General features: G+C 36.0%; 1 protein-coding gene across 10 annotated transcripts in view; it reads right to left on the bottom strand.

Moving 5' to 3' along the window:
* kif1ab (kinesin family member 1Ab) overlaps positions 1 to 26,552 on the bottom strand; it is a 68,141-nt gene extending 41,589 nt beyond the window's left edge. For 4 of the 10 annotated variants that reach the window (XM_009298520.4, XM_009298521.4, XM_009298523.5 and 1 more), the window contains exons 1-20: positions 26,440 to 26,552; positions 18,337 to 18,526; positions 13,542 to 13,615; positions 13,249 to 13,428; positions 13,093 to 13,158; positions 12,836 to 13,014; positions 10,222 to 10,333; positions 9,941 to 10,018; positions 9,782 to 9,847; positions 9,179 to 9,196; positions 9,015 to 9,093; positions 8,843 to 8,921; positions 6,268 to 6,410; positions 4,064 to 4,266; positions 3,891 to 3,970; positions 3,728 to 3,803; positions 2,881 to 2,960; positions 1,943 to 2,133; positions 1,686 to 1,866; positions 499 to 571 (exon numbers count right to left, since the gene is read on the bottom strand). In XM_009298520.4, the coding sequence (XP_009296795.1) occupies positions 499 to 571; positions 1,686 to 1,866; positions 1,943 to 2,133; positions 2,881 to 2,960; positions 3,728 to 3,803; positions 3,891 to 3,970; positions 4,064 to 4,266; positions 6,268 to 6,410; positions 8,843 to 8,921; positions 9,015 to 9,093; positions 9,179 to 9,196; positions 9,782 to 9,847; positions 9,941 to 10,018; positions 10,222 to 10,333; positions 12,836 to 13,014; positions 13,093 to 13,158; positions 13,249 to 13,428; positions 13,542 to 13,615; positions 18,337 to 18,442 (2,064 nt within the window). In that variant the 5' untranslated portion in view covers positions 18,443 to 18,526; positions 26,440 to 26,552. Of the gene's footprint in view, positions 1 to 498; positions 572 to 1,685; positions 1,867 to 1,942; positions 2,134 to 2,880; positions 2,961 to 3,727; positions 3,804 to 3,890; positions 3,971 to 4,063; positions 4,267 to 6,051; positions 6,091 to 6,267; positions 6,411 to 8,842; positions 8,922 to 9,014; positions 9,094 to 9,178; positions 9,197 to 9,781; positions 9,848 to 9,940; positions 10,019 to 10,221; positions 10,334 to 12,835; positions 13,015 to 13,092; positions 13,159 to 13,248; positions 13,429 to 13,541; positions 13,616 to 18,336; positions 18,527 to 26,439 lie in introns of all 10 variants that reach the window. The other 6 variants (XM_021467188.3, XM_073925330.1, XM_073925336.1 and 3 more) reach the window with 2 other exon arrangements.
* Positions 26,553 to 26,816: the final 264 nt, after the last annotated feature.

The raw sequence follows: 26,816 nt of genomic DNA, 5'->3' as shown, positions 1-26,816 counted from the left end.
GTTGAGCTGCTTTGAATTTAAAAAAATTATTGGGGAAACCCACATGAACCCACGTGCAATCTCATAAAAAAGAAATATAGAGCAGGAACTCCCAGCTGGGACTCGAACCATACCCTCTTGCTGTGTGCTGATCAAAGCAAGCAGCTTCACAACATTAGACAAAAACAGTGTCAGTATATGTAGAATTATATTTCAATTTCAACTATGCATTTAGTCAAGGAAGTCTGACCCTGATGAACTGAGCAAATAAAATGAACTTGAGAAGATTTCTACATCAAAAAAAGGCAGGGCGCCAGGGCATCAACTACCTATTATGTGATCACCAAAGACCAACGGTAGTTTAGATGTATTTAGAAGCTGTTAGTCTGTTTCTGGAAAATTTGTTTGTTTGATAAGAAGTTTCAAAATCCTGAAATGAAGTAAACGAAATATTTGTTTTGCCTTTATGCCTGACAAACTAAGCAACTGATGGCAGAACAATAGTCTAAAATGACTAACCAGTCTCTGCTGCTCCAGAAGGTTGCTTGCTTCTTCTCTCTCTTTACGATACTGGTCCTCCAGCTCTTGTAATCTGCAAATGACACAGGCACCAATGTAAAACCACAAAAACTATCAAACGCAGGTGATGCCTACAAATTGTGGGTGCTCTTTGATATAATTATAAAGGATGATAAAAATGTAAGTTATACAGTTGGAGTCAGAATAGGGTATATGCCAAGCTAGAGTTTTTCCTATACTGATAAACTTCCGGTGACCTGTTATTGTGGACTTTTTTCCATTTTATCTGGTTCCTTTTACAGCATCGAAGTTGTAATGTCATTAAAATACATTCAGTTAAATAAACTTTGCCATTCATTTAGTTGCTCAAGCGTAAAACGAGACAAAAAGCCGTTTACTCGCACTCGCCTGTCAGGAATTGGCAGGCTAGCGCAGAAACTCTATTGAATATACTGGGGAAAATAAATGCTCATATTATAAAGACATGGCGGGGGAAAATGTAATTTAATGCAGTGCCTCTTGTACAATCTGAGACCCACTTTATATCGGATATCACTATAGTGGAGATTGCTGAATTTTTAAGAAAACAGACCCTAAACGCGCCGAATTTTGCATTGGCATACAGTTCGCCAGAAGCGCTTAACTCAGGTTACTGGCAAATTAAAAGTCCTATTAGAATGCTTCAGCATTTACCCTATTATTAGCCCTCCTAAATTATTAGCCCCCCTGTATATTTTCCCCAATTTCTGTTTGACAGAAAGAAGATATATTACTTTCAACACATTTCTAAACATAACAGTTTTAATAACTAATTTCTAATAACTCTAAATATCTCTTTTATCTTTGCTATGATGACAGTGCGTGCTATTTTACTAGATATTTTCAATATACTATTATTTAGCTTAAAGTGCAATTTAAAAGCTTAAGTAGGTTTATTAGGCACGATATAGTAATTAGACAAGTCATTGTTTTATAGTTCGTTCTGTAGACAATCAGAAAAATATTGCTTGAGAAGGCTAATAATATTGACCACCTTTAACTGTTTTATTTTTTTCTTAATTTCTTAAACTGCTTTTATTCTAGCTGAAATAAAACTACTTTCTCCACATGAAAAAATATTATAGGAAATACTATGAAAAATGTATACTAGTTTAGAAGCACAAAAGTGCCACGAACAGAAGTGCTACCTCTGATCCATCTCTTGCTTCATGTCAATGCCTTGTTTCTCCAGTAGTTCTCTCTGAGCAAAGGCCCAGTCCACCGGCTCCACTGGTGTGTCCGCACATGGAGTCCTCTCTCTGTCTTGCCTTGCTTGCTCTGGGTCATTGAAGCGGAACACGTGGCTTTTGCCCATAATGATACGGTTACCTAATAAAAATAACAGAGGGGGTTAAGACATCCAAAAAATTGTTTGATAGAATGAGACTGGAAACAGATAAGCTACCTGATTTGAGAACTGTGGGCTCTGTAACTCTCTTGCCATTAACATAAGTCTCTGCTCCCTCACAAGGCTCTAGGACCACCGTACCCTCTCCAATGGCATTTGTGGTACTTGTGAAGATACAGTGTTCGTCTTTGATGAAGTGGCCACTTAACACAATGTCCTGCCGACTGCTGGCATCCTCACGACCGACCCTGCAGAGGTAAACGTCTTGTCACAGCACTTAATAATAAAACCCAAGCATGCTCTTTTGTTCATTTTGATTTGAGTTTATATTGTCATGCGAGTCATTTTTAAGAAATAAAGATAATTTTTTAATCCATATTCTGATATTATAGCATTAAATCTCTTTATTGCATTTTCTACTACTAATCATAGATGTACTGTATCAGGCCTTCTAACACTAACAGCTTCAATTCCATTATCTTTTTCAGATTAAAAATGTTTCATATTCTCAATCCAACACTATTCTACTCTCTAATTTATCTTAATCATTTGTAAAGTTCTACAATAAACATTGTAATATATTTTGTTGTATATGTTCTTTGTTGTATGCAAAAATATTGTAGCTTTCTATCAATAACACTCCCATTTCTGTTTTCAAATCTATCATCTGTCATGTTTTTCTTTAAAAAAAAAAAAAAAGAAAAAATATATTAAGTGACTTTGGATCAAAACATCTGCCAAATGATTAAATGTTATTACTTGGGTTGAACTAATGCCATTGTTAAGGTTAAAGCTGTGTGTACAAGTGTTGAGGAGCTAAGCATTATTAGATGGACATTTTTTTGTTTATTTGTTCAAAATAAAATGACAAAATATTTAAAAGTTAAATAAAGCAACTTAAAATTATCCAATTAAAAAAAATTGTACTTCAATCATTTAATTTCATATACTGTATCTGCCCTTTGTAATGTCTGTAAAATAAACAAAAGTCTTACTTGGTGATTCCATCTTTAATGTAGTACAACAAGCACTCAGACATGAGAGGATCTTCATTGAGGTTGACCAGGTGGGGAGTCTGAAACAATCAAATCATAAAGATGTTTGTTGAAGCACACAGTTAAAAACCTTAAAGTACAGTTAAATTGATTTAAAAAAATTTCTTTAAGCAAGACTTAAACTTGATTTTATTCTTTTTAAAGCAACAAAAGTCCTTCGGTCATGAGCAGTCAGCAGTGCCGTAGCGCAAAATGCGGGGCCATTTATTCATTCATTTGTTCATTTTCTTGTTGGCTTAGTCCCTTTATAACCCGCAAACTTATCCAGCATATGTTTTATGCAGCGAATGCCATCTGCAACCCATTACCAGAAAGCACCCATACACTCTCATTCACACACATACATTACGGACAACTTACTTTACCCAATTCACATGTACCGCATGTCTTTGGACTTGTGCGGTAAACCGAAGCACCCGGAGGAAACCCACGTAAACACTGGGAGAACATACAAACTCTACACAGAAATGCCAACTGACCCAGCGGAGGCTCGAACCAGCGACCTTCTTGCTGTGAGGTGACAGCACTACCCACTGTGCCACAGCACCACCAAAATAATCGTTTAATCTCGATTAAAGTTTTCATAATTATTAGAGGCCAAAATCTAAATTGAATTTCGTCTAATTGCACAGCCCTACCTCTTCGAGCCACAGTTTTAGCCCAAAATAATCCTTAATTGAATCCTGAAGAACTGTTTAGTGATTTAACTCAGTACAACACACTTTATTGACATTTAACATGTATATGACTTTACAAACAATTTTTAGAATTGAAAAGAACATTTTACCTTTTTTGGCGAAAAGACTCCAACCGTTCCTCCATCTTCCCTCATCGCCACACCCATTTCAGCCAAAAGTGCCTCCCTAATGACAACAAACAAAGTTTTATTTTTGAAAAAAATAGAATAATTTCAGAAACATTTCCAAAGTCTAAATCTCTCCCAGCAGTACCTTTCCATTCTAATGGCCTCAGTGCGGCGAAGCTTCTCTTCCCAAGTTTCATTGAGCTCCGCGATTATCTTCTCAGTTTCCTAGTACGAATAGATGTCAATGTTAAAAAGATCAGCGCTGGCACTTATTCATTTATACCATCCACCCAGACATCTCCTTATCCACTCTCTTACCTTCAGCCTCTCGATGGCTTCCTCGCTTCCTGGGCTGAACATGATCCGGTCATGCAAGCTGCTGATGGATCCCACTCGGCTGGTCAGGGCGGACAAAGAGGGCGAGGGGCTCATCCCAGTCATGGCATTGGTCACTGTGGAGAAATCACCCCTTTGATTGACAGCCTGGATGCTACTGATATTAGCCTTGTAATTTGACAAGTCTGGGCAACAAGTGGGAACAACAGGTTGGAGAGTCAAAGGAGAAAGTTGTGGTAAGAAAAAAGGAAAGCCATGGAAACAGAAAAGAAGGGGAAGGAGGCAGAGTAGAAAGAGTCAAACGTAAAGATAAAACAGCCAATTAAAAAAGTCATAAAGCTGCAGGACACAACGGCATCAATTTGAGGACTTCAAATGCTGTTTTGTTTTTCACGTCAATCAGAGCATCGAAGACATGATCTGTAATGGATTTTTCTGCCATGCCTCAAATTCACCGGACCATGCTTGAGATAATGAGCATGGAGATGATCTGTGACTGCACAGACCGCATGCCTGTGCTTCACTTAGAGGCAAATCCCAAGCAAACCTCTGGAGCGCTTCTGGACCATCAGAGCAGCAGCGTAAGATAATTATGTTGCCTATCAGGCTAATTAGTTAATTAAAATAAATTGATTAGAAACTGCACAGCATAGCACAGCTCTGGTGGTCCAGAGCTTCCTGCTTAGCTTTCACAGGGGTCGGCAACATTAGCAAGGGTCAATATTGGCACACGCTTTGAGAAATTACAGAGGACTGACTGTAGTATCATTTGCCTGTTATTAAATATTGAGTTAAAAAATTAAACTCTAATCTTTAATCTGTTTAAAAAACACCTGTAAAACAACAGATGCGACTTTGAGAATAAAAATGTTGTCTAATCAGAAAACAAATTTGTGTTTCAAAGAACAGGTTTTTGAAAATGATGCAGTACCATTCTATTAAAACACAATTTTCCTAAATCCTTGACTTAAGTAATAGCAGAATGGTTTGTCCTAACCACTTCATTAATGCTAGATATCTTAATATCTACCTATAAAGTAACTGGAGGAAGGGAGATGAAAAGAACTGTTTATTTAGTTTTAGTGTCAGTTTGTTAGCTAGCAGTTTAGCAAGCTGCTAGTTATACAGCTAATAATGTAAGCTAACTTAAGCACTAGGAATAGTTAGCGTAACTAGCAAAATCCCTTAGCTTGTTTCCTATCTTCAGCTATGAAACCAAACCAAATCAATAACAACAAATATAATGCTTTATTTAACCTTACCTGATATGAAGTGTGCTGTACATCCTAGCATTTTTATTATCATTTTTTTGTTAATTTTGCTTCTTTATTTGTGCTTAACCATAGTTGTTGTTTTCTTTCTTTTCTTTTTTCCCATCTGGAAGCAGTTATGTGTATACATTTTATACAGGACCCTGAATTCTTTCTATTCTGGCATCCAACAACACAATAATATGACATTTTAAGTATTCAAATAGGCTTTAGGTAACCACAAACAATAAGGAAAGTTTACCAGTTATGTTTTGTGCCCAGTGCTGTCTGAATTTTAAATGGAAACCATTTATTTTTCATTTATACACCTCTATACATGCATGTGGCATCTGTGTTGTGTATTTTTATGTGGTGATGTGTTGTGAAGCCAGAGACAAATTTTTACAGGGTAAACTCAACTCAACTCAAATATGTGCTGCTTTGCAATGTCCACCTCCAGTTTTCCCTTTCTTCACCTACAGCTAATTCTGTGATGTTAATGTAACATTGCCACTAAAAGGACCTACAAGCATAGAACTTAAGTGAAACAACATGGCCTGGCATGCATAACACAGCATTTTAGTCACTATTACTGATCTTTGTGAATTAAAAACTGATCCACATAACAGTGTCAAATATTTGCCCTGTTAGTCCAAAAAAAAGTTGCCGACCCCTGGGTTATCACAAGCTGTGAAGCATTTAGCATGTCACAATACACACATTTGAGAGCAGATATCCCTGGAGCGTGTGCACGATATGCTGAGAGAGACAAAGAGAGAGAACAAATCCTTCAGACACATTCCTAGAGCTGTCTGACCCTCGCGTTCTGATAATGAAAGCTTACAGACAGTGTGCTTCATTTTCAAGAGAATTTGAAAGAAAATTGGTAATTTTAAGGAACGTTCCACAGACTGAAGTGTATTACAGGCGACTCACTCTCAATGATGTCTCCGAGACCCTGAGCATAAAGCAGATCCTTCAGACGAGCCACCTCTTCCTTCAGCTCACGCACCAGCCGGTTGTTGGGGTCTTCGTTGATGACGGCGTTGCAACGGATCTGCTTGGCTCGGTCAGCATACCTGTGACAGTGATACTGCTATTACTGTATCTATCCAATACACTATCTGATTTAGATAAACATCAGAAAAGAAGTTTGATGATCAAAATGAGCATTAACTCATAAAAACATCTGATGACATCAAGAGGAAATACAAAAAAAAATCTAATGTCAATTTTTTTAAAGGGCATCTATTATTCCCCTTTTTCATGAAATTTAAAATAAGTCTCTGATGTCCCTAAGTTGTGTATGTACAAAGGTTTCAGCTCAAAATACCCCACAAATCATTTTTATAACTCTTTGAATCTGCCCTTTTTATGCTTTGATGCTGTTTAGGTGACTGTCCCTTTAAATTCAATTGAGATTGTGCTCTTTTCAAAAGAGGAAGGAGCAACAAATACCTATGCTTTAGCACAGTGGCATATTCAAAACAGAACTAACATTATCTGTAAAAAAACGAAAAAGCCAAAAGAAGTGGCTCAGAAGAAGGCGGATATTGGAAACAACAGTGTTAATTTGTGCACCCAAAAACTCAATTATAATCCTGTTATGCTGAGTTCAGATTGCATGACTGTAGTCTCAATTTTGACTTGGCCACAGGTTTTGAGAAATCGCAGACAAATGCTTGAAACCACAGGCAAATCAGTACTCATTCAGGCGGATAAAAATCTCACAGTGTGAACTATCAAAGACGCCATCTGAGAGAATCGCAGATAAATTGTCAACACCCTAGAGATATTTGGCATGCTAAATATCTGGACCTGCCGGCGATTCAGATCATGCCGTGTGAAATTCAGATCATGCTGTGTTCTGATTGAAAATAACATTGACGATAACCTACAGCTAATGAGAGAGAAGCTTCCATTAGTATGGGTATCTGCAGGCCAGCGGGGGGATGGGGGGAGGTTAAGATGGCTTCTTTTCAGTCTATTTGGATCCAAGAAATTAAGGAAAAACTAGTGGAGATTTGGCAGCAGCCCCTTTGTCTTGTTGATGTGTCATCTGAGCAATACCACAACCGGGTCGGAAAAGAAAAAAGTTTGAGACAAATTACTAATTGCCTTGAAGACCCAAATGAGAAAAATAAACACATTTTCTACCCCACTAAAAGCTTCTTTCTCATTATGTAGTTAATAACAAAACATATACTACGTGACCTTGCATTATTTCCATGTTATTTCTCGTGTGTGTTTGGTTGTCAGACATAGTTTGTGGATCAAGACAATGTTGTCGTCGATTCTTCCAATTGTAAAGTCGAGTAGTGTAAAACCCCCTGTCGCCAATCCATCCTACAGTGTATACACGGCAGCGACAGAACGCTACCCTGAAGAAAACATCTGTGACACAATTACTTTGAAAATAGTGCAGTCTGAACTCGGTCTTCAGTATCAGAAATTAAATTTTAGCAGGTAGGGTGGGAAAACTCTAATGGTGGATGGCTGCTTCTTACTCAGGGCTGTCTATGCTAATGAGGGAGCGATTGCCACTAATGGCCGGGGCTTTTCCCCTCCAATGACATGTACAAAAAGAGAATGCCAATCAAAGTGTCTCAGCAGACTGTTTTTATGATGTGTGATTATAAAATAAATTATTTATTTATTTTTAACCATTTGAGGCTGGCTATATTCTCACACAACTGTGTTTAAACCTCCTATAAAAGTGATTTTTTGCGTAATAGGTCCCCTTTAAATGATATCATGATGAATTATCATTTCAGAGTGGATCATCTAAGCGCAGAAGAGTGGCATCTGAAACACTGAGAGGGAGCAATCACGTAAATGCATATAATACTTCCAGCTAGAAACATGGTATTATTCTTAATTATTTTAACCCACCAAAAAAAAAAAAACATCTTGCTGCTACAGTACAACAACAAAAATTGCAGCTACACAATGTACAGATGACAAAGCATTGAAAAATCGTAAATAAACAAAACAAAGGGAACAAAACATATAAAAATGCCCAGACCTAACATTACATATTAGAAAACTCAGCATCACAGGCTTACAAATAGGTCTTAGATCATCCGATATGGACACCATTTCAGATGTATTACTGCTAATGTAAACACATTACCACAAAAACCACACCAAACGCAATTTAAATGTTGTAAAAGTACCAATTCATTTACCAGAATAACAACCTGACAACCCAACTGTGAGCTGCAGTTGTCTTTATGACATGTGGAATCTCTTTTACATTGGGCTGGGTGAACGCACCTAAAAACCAGTCAAAACAGACTGTCCTTAACTAAAATATTGCTATTTTTGGAAAATGTATTTCTAAATAGCAATTTGTTTGATTACAATCCTTTTTAACATTATTGGTAATCAGAGGGAGTGTCATCCCTGGCACAGGTGGACTATCCCTTCAAATGGAAATGAAACAAGTCTTGTGTGTCACCTTAGGTCAATCGTCTAATATACAGACTTTATGGCATTATGTGGTTCTTACCTGAGTGTGCTGAGTGTTTCGTCGTAGTTAATATCAGCAGGGCTTAGAGCTGCTACCATAGCAGTGCGTGAGTTTCCTCCTAAGAAATGAAAACCAAGACATTTTTGATTATTGACTACAGTGTTAAACCCTTACACCGATAATTGCTAAGAAGGTGCTTGAACCCTCATACCAAGGTTTTCTCTCAGAAGCCATGTCAAAACGGAATCTCTGTATGGAATAAAGCTCTCAACTTTCTTCTTCTTCTTGTTCTGTTGGGTGAACAGAAAGGATGCCAATTTTTAAAGCTGCAACCATAATGCTTGATTAATGAAGAAAGATCAAACCGATCCTCACCTTGTTTGGTGCGGAGTCCTAAAAAACAGAGGAAAGCATTTTTAAGCATTTTAAATGTTACTAACACTCGTTTTCACATTTAAACTGAAATTCAGGGGGACACTTTATTTTGATGGTCCATTTGAGTATTAGTAGACTGTCTGCTTAATATGTAATGCAATGTGTATTTATTTAGCGCATTTATTGTGTATGGCCATACACCCGAAGCACTTCACAATCATGAGGGGGGTCTCTCCACACCACCACCAGTGTACAGCATCCACTTGGATGAGGCGAGGGCAGCCACAGGACAACAGCGCCAGTGCACACACCACACACCCACTATTGGGGGAGTGGAGAGACCGTGATAGAGCCAATTCGGTGGATGGGGATGATTGGGAGACTATGATTGTAAGCCGATTGAGGGACTTTGGCCAGGACAAATGATACTGCTCCTTCAACAAACATTTAACTGACTATAACATGATTATACACATGTCAACATACACTAACCCTAAACCCAACCTAACAGTCTACTTATAATCTAATGAGAATTAGTTGCAATGTAACTTAAATTCAACAAACGGACCATCAAAATAAAGTGTGACCAAATTCAGTTCTTACCATCTCAGCCAGTGCAGAGATAACTTTTCCGAGTGTTGTTAAAGATTTGTTGATATTGGCTCCTTCCTAGAAAATGGACCAAGCATGTAAGTTTATCGGATACACTAATCTAAAATTTCAAATTCTCATGAAACTCGGTTGAACTCAGTGTAACCCCACCTTAAGTCTAGTGCCTTTGGCTCCAGTAGAATCAGCCCTTTCGCTTCCTGCCAAGTCGACCAGGCTGATTTTGCTGACCTGTTTGAAAAACAGAAATGTTGTGTCTCAGAACGATAAAGCGCTCTAATGCACAAACACTACCAGCAACTTCAGTCTCTGTCAAACTGCCAACATACATCAGTGATGTTCCACCTGCAGAGTCCACTCACCTGCTTTTGCATTGTAGACTATTTCTGAACATTCTCTCATATAGAACAATGCTACACTACAGGACGGCTTACCTTTTCAGTGGTGTTTTCACTGTCGTTGTCATGTTGTTTCTGTGTGAAGATGATGTTGAATACAGCATGAGAGCGGCTGCTGGTCTCGTTCATGTTGGTGGCTGCCACCGTTCTGAGAGCAAACAGAATGGTGTGCAAGAGTGGTAAATATTTTTTTGCAAAATATTTGTAAACATTTTTTAGATTTTTTTGTATGTAGTGTATATGTGTGAATGATTGTGAATAGATGTTTCCCAGTGATGGGTTGTGGCTGGAAGGGCATCCCCTGCGTAAAAACGTACTGAATAAGTTGGTGGTTCATTCCACCATGGTGACCCCAGATTATTAAAGGGACTAAGCCGAAAAGAAAAATAATTAATGATGAATGAATTTCAAACACAATGGTAAGTCAAAGTGCTTTACATGAACAAGAATAAAAGAAACAAGAAAACAAACGATTAACAGAATTAAAAATGATTAAAAACTAATTAAAATGTGTTAAACAGGTTATAAAAGAATGAAAAGAAAAGACATAATAGTGCAATCTGTCGGACATAGCACAGTGCTCATTCGGTAAAGGCACAGCTAAACAGATGTGTTTTAAGCCTTGATTTGAATGTACCTAATGCTGGAGCACATCTGATCATTCTGGAAGCTGATTCCATCAATGGGGACGTAGTAGCTAAAAGTGGATTCATCCTACTTTGAATGAATTCTTGGAATTTCTATTTTACTTGATCCTAATGATCTGAGGGATCTGTTTGGTTTGTATTCATTGAGCATATCTGTAATGTACTGATTGTCCTATAGTCAACATTACACATTAGGAAATATTGACCATATTTGGAATGGTTAAGAATATTAATGTGCTCTGTTCTAATTCTCAGCAGCTTGTGTCAGTGCCTGTTTACACACAGTGAAACACACATTAAAACTAATCATCAAACATATTTAAGCTAAGTAGATAGCAGAGGGCATGAAGTTTAAGTGTATTATAAATGGTTAATGGAAAAGATGGGCTGTGGTTTCCATTCTGTGCTTAAAACTGTTTGGAGTAAAGATCTAAACTGTACATTTAGCAATGAACATTAGAAGAAATTTTCCAAAACTGTAATGTCAAGAAAGAGGACGCTTAATACAAATAGAAATTTTGAATTGTTTTTATTGGACCCCGAGTAGGCTTTTTAGGCTTGGGTTGAAGGACTCTGAATGCTGGAGATGTGAGAGCGAAGAAGGAGACTTGACGCATGCCCTGTGGTCCTGTTTTAAAATACATTCAGGATGTTTCTGGATGCTGCTTTACATTTTGTCCTGAAATATATGTACTGGGAGACCCATTTGTGTTGGGGTCTGATGTGAAGATGTCTAAGTGGATTCAAATAAGTATTATAATTGGAAGACAAATCATTATGAGGATATGGCATTCAGCAGGTCCACCATCATTTCAAGAATGGTGTACGGAATTGGGAAAGGTGCCAGCACATGAAAAATTATATATATACTGCTTGATAAATTGGATGTTCATCAGAAAAAAAAGGGAAATTATTTGGCATTTTTGGAGGATGAATAAGGTTACTGTGGTGAGACGCACGGTAAAAGTGTAATTATCTTATTTCATTTATTTCTGTATTAATATTATTGTGTTTTAAATTATTTTTTTACTATTATTATTTATTTAATTTATATTATTTATCTATATTTACTGGATTTATGATAGCAACATCTAATTACTGTAACTGCCACTGTTGAGAAGGAGAGAAAGGGGGTCTTAAAATAATGTAAAAATGTGTAAAACAGCAGTACTGTTAAAGAAAAAAATTTGATTAATAAAAAAAACGTATATTAAGTAGTTTACATGTGTTTGTTGCCTTATTACAAACATGCAAATGAATTTTTTTTTTGCCTAAATTTAAGGTTTGACATATTCCGCCTTTTTGTTAAACTGTTAAAGCACCTCATTATTGATTTTCTGGAGCTCAACCACAAGTAGTGACGCTACTAGTCTAACTACATTTCGCGGTAGCCTCACTACTTTCTAAATCAAACAGGTTTAATATAATATTATAGTATATAATTATAGTATCATATCCTATAATTAGTTTCTGTGTAGTACAGTATATTATTGAATATTTGAACTGAACAATTCTGCCTCAAGTTTCATTAACAGCTTCATTGATCAATAAGATGATTAACTTGGATTTAAGTTGCTTTGATTTAAAAATGAAAATTGAAAAAAATGCTTAAATGTAGCTAAGCTACATTTTTGCCAAGTAGATTTTAGTTTAGGTTGCTACATTTCCCAGAGGGTAGCTATTACTGTAGTTAAGCTACATTTTAAGTAGAGTATCTAATAGCTTAGCTCCCTACATTTTTCAAGTAGCTTGCCCAACACTGCACTACAACAACTGTCAACACTCTTTCAACAGGTCAATGATTTCCTTCTAAAGATGGCTACACATTTTAATATTTCAATTGTTTTCCTATAGTCATGTCTTTTTCTGTTTTAGCTTAATTGAAAATGTAAGGTGCAGTAAAGGTTTCCTCTCTTCTCTTCTCCACTAGGTAACAGACTGAATTTATGATCTATATCATGAGATATAAAAATGGATGGATTGTCCACAAAAATATCTGTCACCTGGCTTTGTTTCCAGAATCCATCAGGTCCTGGATGTCATTGTAGGAAGTAACAGCCAGTTTTGACAGGTCCTCCACGTAGGGTCCCATCAGAGGATGCTCTCGCACACGCAGATTCCCCTTGTTCTTTGGGTTCAGAAGGTCCCGTACGCGCTCACAGTAGATCTCCATGTAACTCACCTGAGAAAACAACAATAATAACAGTTACTTCAGTTTCATTAGTAAGAAAGCAAGTTACTATAATTGAGTTTCTCTTACCTCAACCGAGTATGACATGTTGTTGTCATTATTGTCATTGATCTTGGTAAACAGGTCCTCGCAGAGCTGTCACAGAAAGATTAAGCATTAAAAAATGTTTCTAAAAAGCTAATTACAACAAAAGCAGTAATAACAGATGCTATTATAGAGTACTACCAATGGGATGATGCCTTCTTGGTCTTTTTCTTGCTTGCCCATCATGGTATATGACTTTCCAGCCCCAGTTTGCCCATAGGCAAAGATACACACGTTGTATCCCTCGAAAGCATGAAGCAGCATTTCCTCTCCTATGTCTCTATATACCTGCTTTTGACATGCATAGTTCACATCTTCTGGCTGTTGAAGACAAAAAAACACAAGGACATCGTCTTATGTGTGTCTAGAACAGCTGTCGGTATTATAGCAGAAGTCAATAAGTAAATATGTTTACAGTTAATTAAGAAACTCACGGTTGTGTGTGACCAATAGGAATAGTCAAAATTGAAGCTCTTGTTCTCCTTTGGCTGTTTTGGGTTTAGAATTGCTAGAAAAGAAAAGGTACATGTCTATAAGGATACAAGCAAATGAACAAAATGCTCGACAAAGAGTTAAATATGTATATTAAAAGAAGCAGCTCAATACTGCTATCTGTTATCACATTTGAATGACTGACAATGACAAAATTTCATTCCAAAGTAGGCATGTCACAATAATCAATATATATCGTGCAATATTTGGAGATGACCTCAATCATTTTGCTGTTTCAATATATATTTACAAATTCACAAATATTGTTAAACCCATTTTATAATGACATCTACATTGTTTATAACGCCTTTATAACGTAGTTTATAATTGGACAGTTACCTAATAAGATATTTAATAGTCTATATAATAGGACATTTATCTTTTAAACATCAAATTATAGAATTTAAATAACCGTAAGAATGATACTGTAGGTATTTTAAAGTGTTTATTGCTATTTGCATAATTATGCTGTTATATAATAAGTAACATAAAATTATCTCAAAATGACAATATATCACTAATCGCAACAATTTTTGTGACAATATATGTCGTGGTTTTTTGTTTTTTCTCTTAATGAATCAAACTCAGACTGGGGGTTATGAATATCAGAAGATTATACTTTATTGGAATATTTTCCAAAAAAGCAGATATCACACAACACAAATTCCTTATTGTGACAGGCCTATTTCAAGGTATTAAAAATGTGAATAAAAGTCACTTTAGTTAAACTGCAGTTAAACACCTAATGTTGTCAGAGCAGAGATCAAGGTCCAATAATGCAATTCAAAAGCATAAAAAATACCATGTGAGTCACAAGTGCAATTTATTTTTACTCTGCATAAGCAACTTTTTTCCATCACACTCAATCATTTGTAATTTTAATCATACTCAGACCTGTCATTTGCTGTTAAAAAAACGGATAATTTCTAAGAGCAATTGGCAGAGACAAAGAAACTTGACTACTTCTGTAAAAACATTATTCCTGTTGAAAAGTAGAATTTACTTGAAAAAAAAAAAACAATATTTTGTTTAGCAGGCTGAACATAGCATTTCAAAATATTACTTTTTTTTATTTACAGATTTCTTATGAATAAAAATTAGTTTTGAACAAAACTTTGTTTTTAAAATGCTAAAAACAATCTTACCAACTATTACCAAGAGTTTACACTCCCCAAAAAAACTATATCTAATATTATATAATATAAATTACACTTCATTTAGACCAATAAACTTTGAAATCTGTTGATTAGACACCAAATATTAGATCAGATACTGGTGGCTGTACCAAATATTAAGTACAAACTGTTACATAAAATAATAATTATTCAGGTCCAAACAAACCTAAAATGTGAAAGTAAAGTTTTAATGCATATTGAGCTGTAGGAAATATTTGCCACTGGTAAATTAGTTTAGTTCAAGGGATGTATAGTTCACCCCAAAATATAGTTTCTTTCTTTCGTTGAGCACAATCCTCCTAATGACGTCAATAGCTACTAAATAGTGTTCTTCATAATATCTTTTTTGTGTTCAATAGAAAAACTAAACTTATATCTAAGAAGTCTTAAATTTGGAACCACCTGAGGGTGAGTAAATGGTGAGAAAATTGTTATTTTTGAGTGAACTATCCCTTTAATATTTTAAAATTGCTGGTTAAAGAGCCCCTATTATGGGTTTTTAAAAATGGCCTTCCATGCAGGGTGTAACATAGCTCAAAGTGAATAAAACATCCAGCTGATGTTTAAATCTGAAAGTGCACCTTGTAAAAATTGTTTATCTTTAATAAAAGATTCGACTCAGAGTCGTTTTAAATGATTCATGTCTAGATCTTTTGACTGTTTGCATCGACACAAAACAATACCAAATATGTTCTGTGCCGGATCAGGTAAAACGTGAACGCACCTTTCCCTTTAAACGCTAGTGGAGTGCAGATGTGTGGGACTGATCATGAGTTCTGCTGGTTAATGCAAAAATCTACCCTGCAATGGGGGATTCGTCGGCCATTTGGTGAAGGAAGAATCAGAAAATACTATTGATGTATGGGACTTTGTCAAAGCTTGACAAGGACTTCATCAGTATACAGTTCATGAATCAGTTTCTTCCTCAAATTCACAAGTGTAAGTGTGATTTAAATGGTTGCCTCCTTGTTTTCTCTAGCTTGCAAAATATGTGTTTTGTTACTTGTAATCAATCCATGCGACTTGTACTGTATCTGGTTAACTCTTTATATTTACACATCACATCTAAAACCACGTTGAAAACATGATATGTGCCGATTTCTTTACAGATTTAAATGCGTTTGTGAGCTTGTGATCCTCTGCCATTTGTTGTTGCTATGGCCACCGTCAGTTGTTCCTACACATGTGTGGCGGTCAAGTTTCTAAATAGTTCAGCTTTTGCCACTGTGTGCATTAATACTGAATATGTGTCTTTGTTTTTACTTATGGTTAAGAATACAGCAATATGCTGGTCTTAAACTGCACTGCTTTAATGCACTCCTGCATTAGACTCACACATACTCTGCACTCTGACTACTTCAAAAATGTTGATAAGCCGTGGTGGGCGTTTCTCTCTGTCTCGAGCTGAATGCAGTTGACCAATCGCAACAGACTGGGTCATCAGACAAATCAGCGCAGATTAGCATCAAGCTAAGGAGGGGTTTGGGAACAAATTAATCACTAAACGAATCATATGGGAGTCGTTAGGGTAATTAGGTAAAAATAAATGCATATTATAAGACAATGAAAGTGTTTTTTGACCTTGCATGCATACCAGCCTGTTGCTGGAGACACCCAAACCAAAATATTATTTTTTTAATGCATCATATGGGCTTTTTCAGTCTATCTGTTAATTTACAAAATTCATGTTAAAAAGACGTAATTAGTATCTAAAAATAGCCAGCAATATATTCTGCATTGCTAATGAGCTCTATATGGCTTTATATTTGCATATGTTGTCATGTTTGAAGACAGATGAGTTGTGAATCTGAAAATGAGGTCATGAACCTCCAGCATCCTCTGAACAGCACAAAGCTGTGCAGTGTGTCTGACCTCACGCTCTGCACCAGCTGACTGTTTTCCCACTCACACTGCAGGCTGAACAACGGGACGCTTTACAGTTTTCTGAGCTGCTCTGGAAACAAGAACTGGAAATGCCAATCAATTCTTCTTCCGAAATGGAGCAGAGCTTCTAGCATGCAGAACTTTTTGCTGCATGAACTGAGAAAACTGACTGATCTCTTATACCTCAAACTCCTTTTAAAATCTGTACTATTAAAATCCACGTCCTTATTTTGGGACCCACAGGATCATTATTTTACAAAACAATCATAACAGTCATATAAAAAAAAAAAAACAGACAATATTTTATAGAAGAGCAACTTCCAAAGCTTTTAATGTTAGCACTATTTGCCATGTTATTACTGCATTTAATTCTTTCAATTTTTAAATGACACCTGGAAAAACTCTGGAAATAGACCACACTGGGATTAACAGTTTAAATAAATTCCTTTTGAATTAAAATAAGCACATTTATGACACCCTTTTGATTAAAAGCAACATCAAAACAGTGCAGATTTTATTTTGAAAAGTTCAAAGACAAAATAAATTCCTTTTACATGCGTGAACTTTCACTTTCAGATAAAAAGGTCATTCATTTTCATGCTACAAAATACTGTACATATAAGACCTTTGAGGGAGTTTGGGGACATTGCAAATTATTCCTATATTGTGGTTGAGTTGGGAATGAAGTTGATTGATGGTCATAAATATTGATGTAAAATACTGAGAAGCTTTTGTTTTGTTTAGTTCTTTGTTTTGTTGTTGTTTTGACTTCTGTATTATCTGAGTGTAAAGTTAAAATGCAATAAAGATCATTTATTGATTCATTTATTTATTTTTAGTTTTGTATTTCAAAAATTTCTAAATTTCTAAATTAATTTAATCAATTTTCAAATTTCAAACATTTTACTACAATTTTATGTCTCAAAGAAAAGAAAACATGAAATAATTATCTGTTTTCAAGAGTTTTAAGTAAAACATTTGAATAAAAATAAATATGTTTTGTTTCACTAGCAAAAAAATGCATTTTTAGAATTATTGTTAATTTCTCATTCTCATTATTATCAAAAAACTATATATTTTTATTAAGAGCAAATTATTTTGCCACATTTCTTGTATATTAGTGACTGTGATGTTAATGTGCCACTTGCAGCATAATAGACAAGATAAGGTGATCAATAGTTGATTTTTGTCCTCATATTTAGTGTTTAAGGATTAATATTGCTAACAAAATACTACAGTTTTATAGTTGTTGCTAAAATTCATTTTTTGCACATCTACTAAAAAAGTATTTTGTTATTAAGATCCAAACATAAAATTTTAAATCAACAAATATGGTTAAGATATAAGTACAAAAAGAAATATTCTGTTTTTAGGAAATAAACATAAAACACTGCATCTGATTAGGTTATTGACAGCACATCTAACCAATTAAAACAAACCTTGACCAAAAAATAAAACAAGAACCCGTCACCTTTAACATTTCATTTTCAAACCTGTATGCGCTAATATTTTCTCTCATTGGGGTGCTGCTAATGAGAGACTCTGAAAATGAATATTTCATCACAAGCATGAATTATTATAGAGTGTGCTGTCAATCATCTCCGACTTAAATGAGATCCGGAACAGGTGTAGGAAAAATGATGGATAGTGAAACAGGATGTTTTGAAAGAGAACTCACTGGTGGTGTTGCCGGACATCTGGATGATACACTTGCTGTCTTTGCCGATCTCTCGTGAGTTGAAGGGTCGGACCCTCACGGCTACTTTGACCGAGGCTCCTGCCATGGTGAAATCTGAGTGCTGGGGATCTGCTACTACACAGGATCTTATGGACCGAAGCCCAGCCTGGAATCAGAGGCCGTCTGCCACCTGGAAAGAAAGACACTGTTGTCATGATATTGGAAAAAACTGACATTGGGATGTTTTGTTCATATTTTGAACAGAATTTCACCAGATGGTGTGAATAGCTTGAATAGTTTACAGTTTTCTGGGCCGAGTATGAACTGGAGAACAAGCTGTGTGAGAACGAATTATTCAGGTACAGAAATAAAATAATCAAATGTAAATAATAATAATTCCTCCCATTTATATTTTTCTTTTTTGGACATTGAAAGTGCTTTTGGTAGGGGAAATCTCCTCATCCACCACCTGTGTGAAGCGTTCACCTGTCCTGGATGACGCGACAGCAGCTGTAATGCGCCAGACTGCACACCACACTCAAGCTGATTGGTGTCGAGTGATGAAGCCAATTATGATATGGCCATGGTTAGGAGGTGATGGACAGAGGACAGTGGGCCAGGATGCCCGAGTTAAACCCTTACTCTTTTTCAACGGACATCTTGTGGTTTTTAACGACCACAGAGTCGAGACCTCAATGTAACATCTCATCCGAAAGACAGCACTCACTGACAGTATAGAGTCCCCATAAATACACTGGGGCATTAGGACCCACACAGACCACAGGCTGAGCACCCCTGCTGGTCTTACTAACACCACTTCTAGCAGAAACCTTGCTTTCCCATGTGGTCTCCCATCCAGGTACTATCCAGGCACAATCCTGCTTAGGTTCATTGGGCAACTACGTGAGAGTTGCAGAGAGCTAGCTGCCAGCTTGATGAATAACACTATATAGTCTTCACTGTGTAAAAAATAAACAATCTTTGTTAAAATGTTATAATTTACAAATGGTTTAAATACACTTGAAATCTTACAATCATAGGCCTTAAAAACAAAGCAAAGACGCTGATGAGAAACTTTCCCTTAGCGAAGGTTAATGGTCACAATTTGCATCCTGGTCAACTTTAATCCCACTCAAATTTCCTAATGGATGAATAAACTAAAACTGAACTGACAATCCAGATTTTGCAAATGCGGAGTTGCATATTCCGATATCGATGATAAAACAATATATTGTACAGGCCTACTCAGGGCCAGACTTAGCAATTTTGGGGCTCTAAGCAATTCCAGGTATGGGGCCCTAGCATTTAAAATCAAGACATTCTCTCTTTATATATTTTTTTCTCTGTAGATTTTGTTTTGTTTAAATAAACTTTGTGTTAAAAATAGTACTATATTTTAAATGGAACCATTATCTTTTTAATGTAAAATTAATCACAATAAATTCACAAATAAAAAACAAGTTCGCAAACTTATTAGGCTACAGTTACTGTATTTATTCATTCATTTTCCTTTGGTTTAGTCCTTTTATTCATCAGGGGTTGCCACAAAGAAATGAACCATCAACTTATCCACCATATGTTTTATACAATGCCTTTCCCGCTGCAACCCACAGCTGGGAAACATATATACACTCTGACATGCACACACATAAACTACAGACAATTTAGTTTATTTAATTCACCTATACCACATGTCTTTGCACAGTGGGGGAAACCAGAGCAACCCTGAGGAAACCCACACGATCACAGGAAGAACATGCAAACTCTACACAGAAATACCAACTGGTCCAGCTGGGGCTCAAACCAGCAACCTTCTTGCTGTGACTGAGGTGACGGTGCTTACTACTGAGCCACCGTGCCATCCAGGTTACAGTTAATTAGCCATATTTCAAATGTAATTCACAATCTACTAAACTAATCTTTTCACCATTTCTCATATCAAATGAATAATTGCGGTTTGTGAATCTGTAACCATCCCTGTTCACTGGGAAATTTCGTTTATTTGAACAGCTCTTATCGTCTGGCAGGTGTTTTGGCTAGAAAGCAGGAACGTTCCACTATTTATGGTTGTTGGTTTTGAAAAAAGCAATAACGTTAAAATAGTAATGCTTATAGACAGATTTTACAACATAAGATAGAAAGTATTTAAAAGAGCTATATGATTAATACAGGCTTCTTTGCATTGGATTAAACCCCCTAAATTCACTGGGCCCTACACGACTGCTTACCTCGCTTATTGGTTAAGTCTGACCCTTTAGGTTGTTAGTATCCGTATGTTAGTCTGAATGATATCTATAAGCTAGTGTGCTACAAAACAGAGACATAATTTGCACTTAAAACATAAAACTGATATAAACATTCAAAGCTTGCCATTTGACACTTGCGCATTAAGGAATCAAAGATTTTTTCCCATCACCTCATACTTCAGTTTCTTATTAAACCAATCAAAGTCTCTCTAGTATCTCACATGCTTTACCCACTTCACGTTTGCTTTCCATTTATTGCGCTTGAGCTCAACCACTCTCACTGGCAAAGCTGTGAGAAAACAAAAACGCTATTGGCTGTTTTTTAAAAGGGAGGAACTACTCTGTTACACATCTCTTCATGTTTAAGTTAAAATTACATCAAACATTAAATTAAAAAATGCACATTTTAAAGCACTTCACAGGACCTTTAATGGCAGTTAAGCATGCATAAAATCTCCTTCATGTTCATGAAGTGTGTCATGTCGTGACTATAAAAGTGTCTTGGCAGTCTTATGAACACCCCTCTTAGTAAAGATTTATACAAGGTCACTAAGCTCACTCTACTTTGAGCGTTACAAGCAAGAATGAAACAGATACATGTTTAATGATAAACCAAATTCCAAATAGTTAATATTATCATTTTATTAATCATTCATTGCATATTTAATTGCAGTGATAAATAAAAACTATAATTAATTTACAACCCCTGAATCAACACTTATTGTGCAAAAACCAGGCTACAAATGACCTAAACTTTTTAAATGTGAAATGATTTAGAACGGCAATTCACCTCAAGAGATAATTAAGGAAATCCCCATAAATCTGTTCAGGCGATTGAATTGGCTAAGTTACGCCATTGATAATCTAATTTAGGTAATGGAGCCTCTGATATCCAGACCATGACTCATCAGGACTTTTATCACATTCAGTAGATTACTGTACTCACGTGAACTCTAAAACTAGCTGAAACAAAACCGCCTTGCAAACAGTTATTGGACCCATACTGTATCTGTGGATTATTAAAAGAACAAAAACAGCCTGATAAAATCTGAAGCTATACTGTCAAGTCAGCAGACAAAATGAAAGAGATTCACACCAAAATTCATTCATTCATTTTTCTTTGGCTTAGTCACTTTATTCATCAGGGGTCACCACAGCGGAATGAACCACCAACTTATCCAGCATATATTTTACACAGCTGCAACCCAGTACTGGGAAATACCATACACTCTGACATGCACACATCACACATACACTACGGCCAATTTAGTTTATTCAATTCACCTATAACGGATGTGTTTCGACTGTGGGGGAAACCGGAGCACCTGGAGGAAACCCACACCAACACGAGAACATGCAAACTCCACCCAGAAATGACAAATGGCCCAGCCAGAACTCGAACCAGTGCTAACCACTGAGCCACTGTCACCCTCACACCAAAATGAAAACATAATCACTATTTTCTAACCCTCGAGTCTTTCTAAATATTCATGAGTTTCTTTCTTCTGTTGAACACTGAGGTGGATATTTTGAAAAAAGCTAAAAAACTGTAACTTATTGACTTCCATAGTAGGAAAAACAAATACTTTTGAAGGCCTTAGGTTTCCAGCTGTCTTCAAAATATCTTCTTTGTGTTTAACAGAAAAAAGTAAGTCAAAAAAAGTTTTTAACAAGTAAAGAGCAAGTAAATTATGACAGAATTGTAAGTTTTAGATGATTTACTAAGTTTTTAGTATTTATTTAAGGCTAAGAAGCCCACTAAAAGCTATTAGAGCTATTTAAAGTCATTGTTCAGAAAATTTACTTCTCATTTGTCCATTTTTTTTTGCTCTTTTGTGTAAGACTTTTACATTTTTTAGCATCTCTTGCTGAATCCAAAACATAGGCTGTTTCTCAATTCCAAGAATGCAGAGAACGGACTTGTGTTCTTGTGGAGACCGGTTTTGCCAGGTGTCCTCGGAAGAACGAACTCAGGAGACCGCAAGGGCAGAGAACGCGTCCTTTGAGAAATGGGATGCTGCGTTCTTCCTGATGGTCACGTGACCTTCACGTGTTTTAAATGAAAATTATTTAAACATTACAGCATTCATACAGCGATTTATTGTTTTTCCCCTCTTCAAAATATATACTTTGCATTAAAACATTATAAATATACTCTGCACAATATAAATAAAACATTTTAAAACGAATTTCAGCAAACAAACACCCTTAATGTGTTTATTCCTTTATTAAGATGTCCATGGTAATGTTTACTTTCACCTTTTTATTTAGAGAAACTCCTGAGGTACATAAATGATATCTCTGAACTTTAATAATAAATCTAAATAAAATGCTGCGCTTCCCACATCCAGTCGCAATGACTTCTGGGACTTCCAGAGCGAGTTCGGTGCTCAAGTCTGCATCAGTGCGTCCTCGATATCAAGAACACATCCGGGAAGTTTCACGCGTCCTCCGTACTTGCGGTCTTGATTATTGAAACTGAACTTAGGCAGCTGATGATGACGTTGCACGAGAACACGAGGACGTAAGACCGCTGAAGAACGCATATTGAGAAACAGTCATAGTTTTAGTGCTAATAAACAGAGGATTGGGCCATTAATAAGGCAGAGAAATAAAAAAAAGACTAAAGCAACTGTTTACTCATTCTGTCATCATTTACCCATCCTTCACTTAATGCAAAGCTGGTTGAGTTTCTTTATTCTGTTGAACATAAAAAATATATTTTGAAGTATGCTGATTTAAAGTCAAACTGTTCCAAAGTCACCCCAAAGTATTTTTTCTTTTATATGGCAGGTTTTCAACACTCTTTAAAGACTCTTTCAATTGGTGGTTTCACATTTGCCAAACAAACCGTGCTAACCGGGCAAACGAGACAGGTTCTGAAACAAAAGTGTAGGTGTGAAAGCACCCTAAATTCAAATTTTGTCACTGTTTTGGGGCACACTAGCTTATAGATATCCTATAAAAACTAATAATACTAATACCAAAATCTAAAAAACTTTATTTTTAATTTCATTGACCTCTAAAATATATTTTATTGTAGACAAAAGAAAAAAAATTAAAGTTTAAGAGTTTGGAACCACTTGAACCCTCAAGAAGTAAATCAATTTTCATTTTTGGCTGCAGGACAAATGCAAACATGTTTCTTTGACAAGTTTTGACAAAAAAAGAGAGCATCTTTTAGCAGTACATTATTTAGTATGAAAACAACAAATTAGTTTACATTCTTTCACTATATATGCTAGTAGTTTGTAATGAACCTTAAAATGGACCCTTTTCACAAGACTGTTATGACGTGTTTGACAGCCATCATAATCTTAAATCCTAGAAAGTTTTTAATATTTTGATTTGTAAAAAACGTATGAATTTCAATGTATTTATGTATGTATTATATCATTGTGTCAAATTACAAAAAAATGAATTACGGCTAATGCAAGGTTTTTGTACTGCAGTGTCTATGGGGTTAAGAGTAAATTTGACGTTATTCTCTCCTCTGGCTGCTGTCATCAGTCTCACACTTTTGTCCCCCTTTTTCTGAAAGTGATAACACCTTAGTGCGTTTTTCTTTTAGTTATTTCAGCAAATAAGGTTGTAAAAATATTATTTGTTGTACTCTTCCATTCAGTGTGCTCTAAGTTTACCTTACTATGTCACCTTCTGTTGCTGTGAAACCTGGAAATGTGAAAAGGGTCTATAGCTAAAAATGTTTGCCATAGTGAAATTACTATAGAATTTTCATTAGCCAATCAGAATCAATCATTCAGCAGCACCTCCATATAATATAACCTACTGTACAATCCTCCTGCCATTCTATACAGTATATGAGAATAATGTAGTTTATGACTAATGAGTGATCTCATGAAAAGGGTGATGCTATTGTATAGTAATATGCTACTGTAAACCTCACACACAAAGGGTATATCATAGGTAATCAAAAGAATTTTGGACTTTTCTTAAAAGTTACTTATATGTCTACTTTTATAGGCTCACATAATTTATGAATTAATTACATAAATTCACTTTCTTATGATCTTAGATACTTTTAAATAAATATTTTGTTAAAATATCAGTTTCAGTTGCAACCACATATTGACTGGGATTATGTTTACAGATATGATCTGTCACATTGACCTAGTTGAATCTAAAACTGGCATAACATCTGTTAAAAATGACCTACATGTTATGCAAACATTCTTGGGTCCCCCAAATGACAATTTCAGACTTAAACTAATTTTAATTGTAGTTTGTTTATGAAGATGTGAACGACATAGCATCTAGCACAATGACCTCCATGCTACAAAAGACAATAAACAATATAACTGCCTGCCCTACTGTTATTAATGGTAGCATATATGTTATTAGTATTACTAATTGTATAACCCATTTAAAGACAGACATTTAAAGTAAAAAATAAATGTGGGTCAAAATATCTGTAGTTTTTTTATGCTAAATAATATTAAATCTTGAATTAGAAAGAAAAAACTTCATAGGGCATCGATTTAGCCTAAAACTATAAACTTAACTAAAAATAACTAAACTATATAATTTATTATAAAAAAATACATAAAAACAATAGTTTTTTTCTAACATCATATGCTAAACTACACTGTTCATTATTAAGATGATTATTTGGCAACATTATGTGGGATAGCCCCGTTAAAAAAATGAAGCAACTAGGCTACATAAAATAAGCTTAAAAATAAGCTGTGAATAAATTTGACAGCATTTGACTACAGACAATTTATTTATCTAGAATCTAAGATTACGCTATCTGCCAGCCTTCGAGCAGAAATGCGTTGTGTTTGTACACAATGAATGTTATTTTTATCATCAACATAACTTCCAGTGCTCGTAGTAGAGTCTGCTGAAAATGGCTGCCCTGACGGCCAGCCGCTAGTCATGATTCAGCTCTGATGGACGGGCATTTGCGTCAGCTGCAGCCCACCGGCAAAACAAACTAATGAAGCCCTTTCATCGGTCATTAAGCAAACGAAGGAGGACAGGCAGCGATTCTAAACAAGGTTATGATATAAATGTGTATCCCATCTGCTTATATTCAAAGAGCAGCCTCTGCGTAGATGCTGAGGTGCGGCATTAACAACCCAAACAACACATATGGGCTAACGTTACACGCAATTTGAGCGCACAAGATTCTAAAGAACGAAACACCTATCACGATTATAATTAAATAAACATAAAGTTAATCACCGGTTAACGTAGTACCAAATAATCGTTAATAATACGTGTCGCATCACAGTTGTTTTGGGATAAGATGACGCGTCTGTTACTATGGCACTATTTTCTCAACAAAATACAGTCAAATATACTGAACTTAATTTCATATTATGATATTAAATAAGTTATTCATTTCTTGATGTCTTTAAGATTGAAAGCATCTGAAAAGGTCCTTATTTCGTGACTTGGCCTCACCCCGCCAACATAAACAGCATCCTTCAGCACCATGGCTGATCGCAGGACTGTCAATACATGTAGAAAACGCAAAAATAACGATGCCATTCAAAACTAATCATGCCATTAATAGAGATGCTATTTAAACAACAAAATTAGCATCATGACACTAAATCAAATTTAAACAAATAGTTCTATCTATCTATCTATCTATCTATCTATCTATCTATCTATCTATCTGGATATAGAACTATCTTTTTTATGAAGACCGTTTTTATGTTCTCCTCAATATTTTGCTTGCTGTTTTTGCATTTCAACAACCTCGAAATGGTGTCCGGACAAAACAACAACGGAAACAGTGCACCACCCTGTTCTCATTCTCACAACAGTCATGAAAAAACACTGATTATAAAACACGTAACGACAACAATCAAGATCTGTCGATTACCTGATTCCCGAAGGTAATATCCTGCTAATGTTGCGCACAGCAGCGGGTTATTCCATCAATCCGCATCCATCCGCGGTCTCCTTCCTCTCCCAGCTGTTGTGTTTTCTCACTGTAGCCTCTCCCTGCTTCAGCACCATCAATGCAGGTGGAGCCCCCGCTGGCAGGACCAGGGCCTGGTGCGCAGTGGCGGTGCGTCAGGACGGGATGGGTGGGGGGGTTTGCGGGATGAGCCAACGGGATGATGGAGGGAGGGTTCGTGGATGTGCGGATTAGACAGAGAGAGAAAGTTTTTTCAGCCTAACACAAAATGGCTCTTATGGTGGAGCCAAGGATGCTGATGACGTCATGAGCGAGGAGCAGTGATGAGAGAGGCGCAG

Source organism: Danio rerio, chromosome 2 (assembly GCF_049306965.1).
Source record: "Danio rerio strain Tuebingen ecotype United States chromosome 2, GRCz12tu, whole genome shotgun sequence".
Taxonomy (NCBI): Eukaryota; Metazoa; Chordata; class Actinopteri; order Cypriniformes; family Danionidae; genus Danio; species Danio rerio.
The sequence above is the reverse complement of the archived record's forward strand: the minus strand, read 5'-3'. Positions and strand labels throughout refer to the sequence as shown.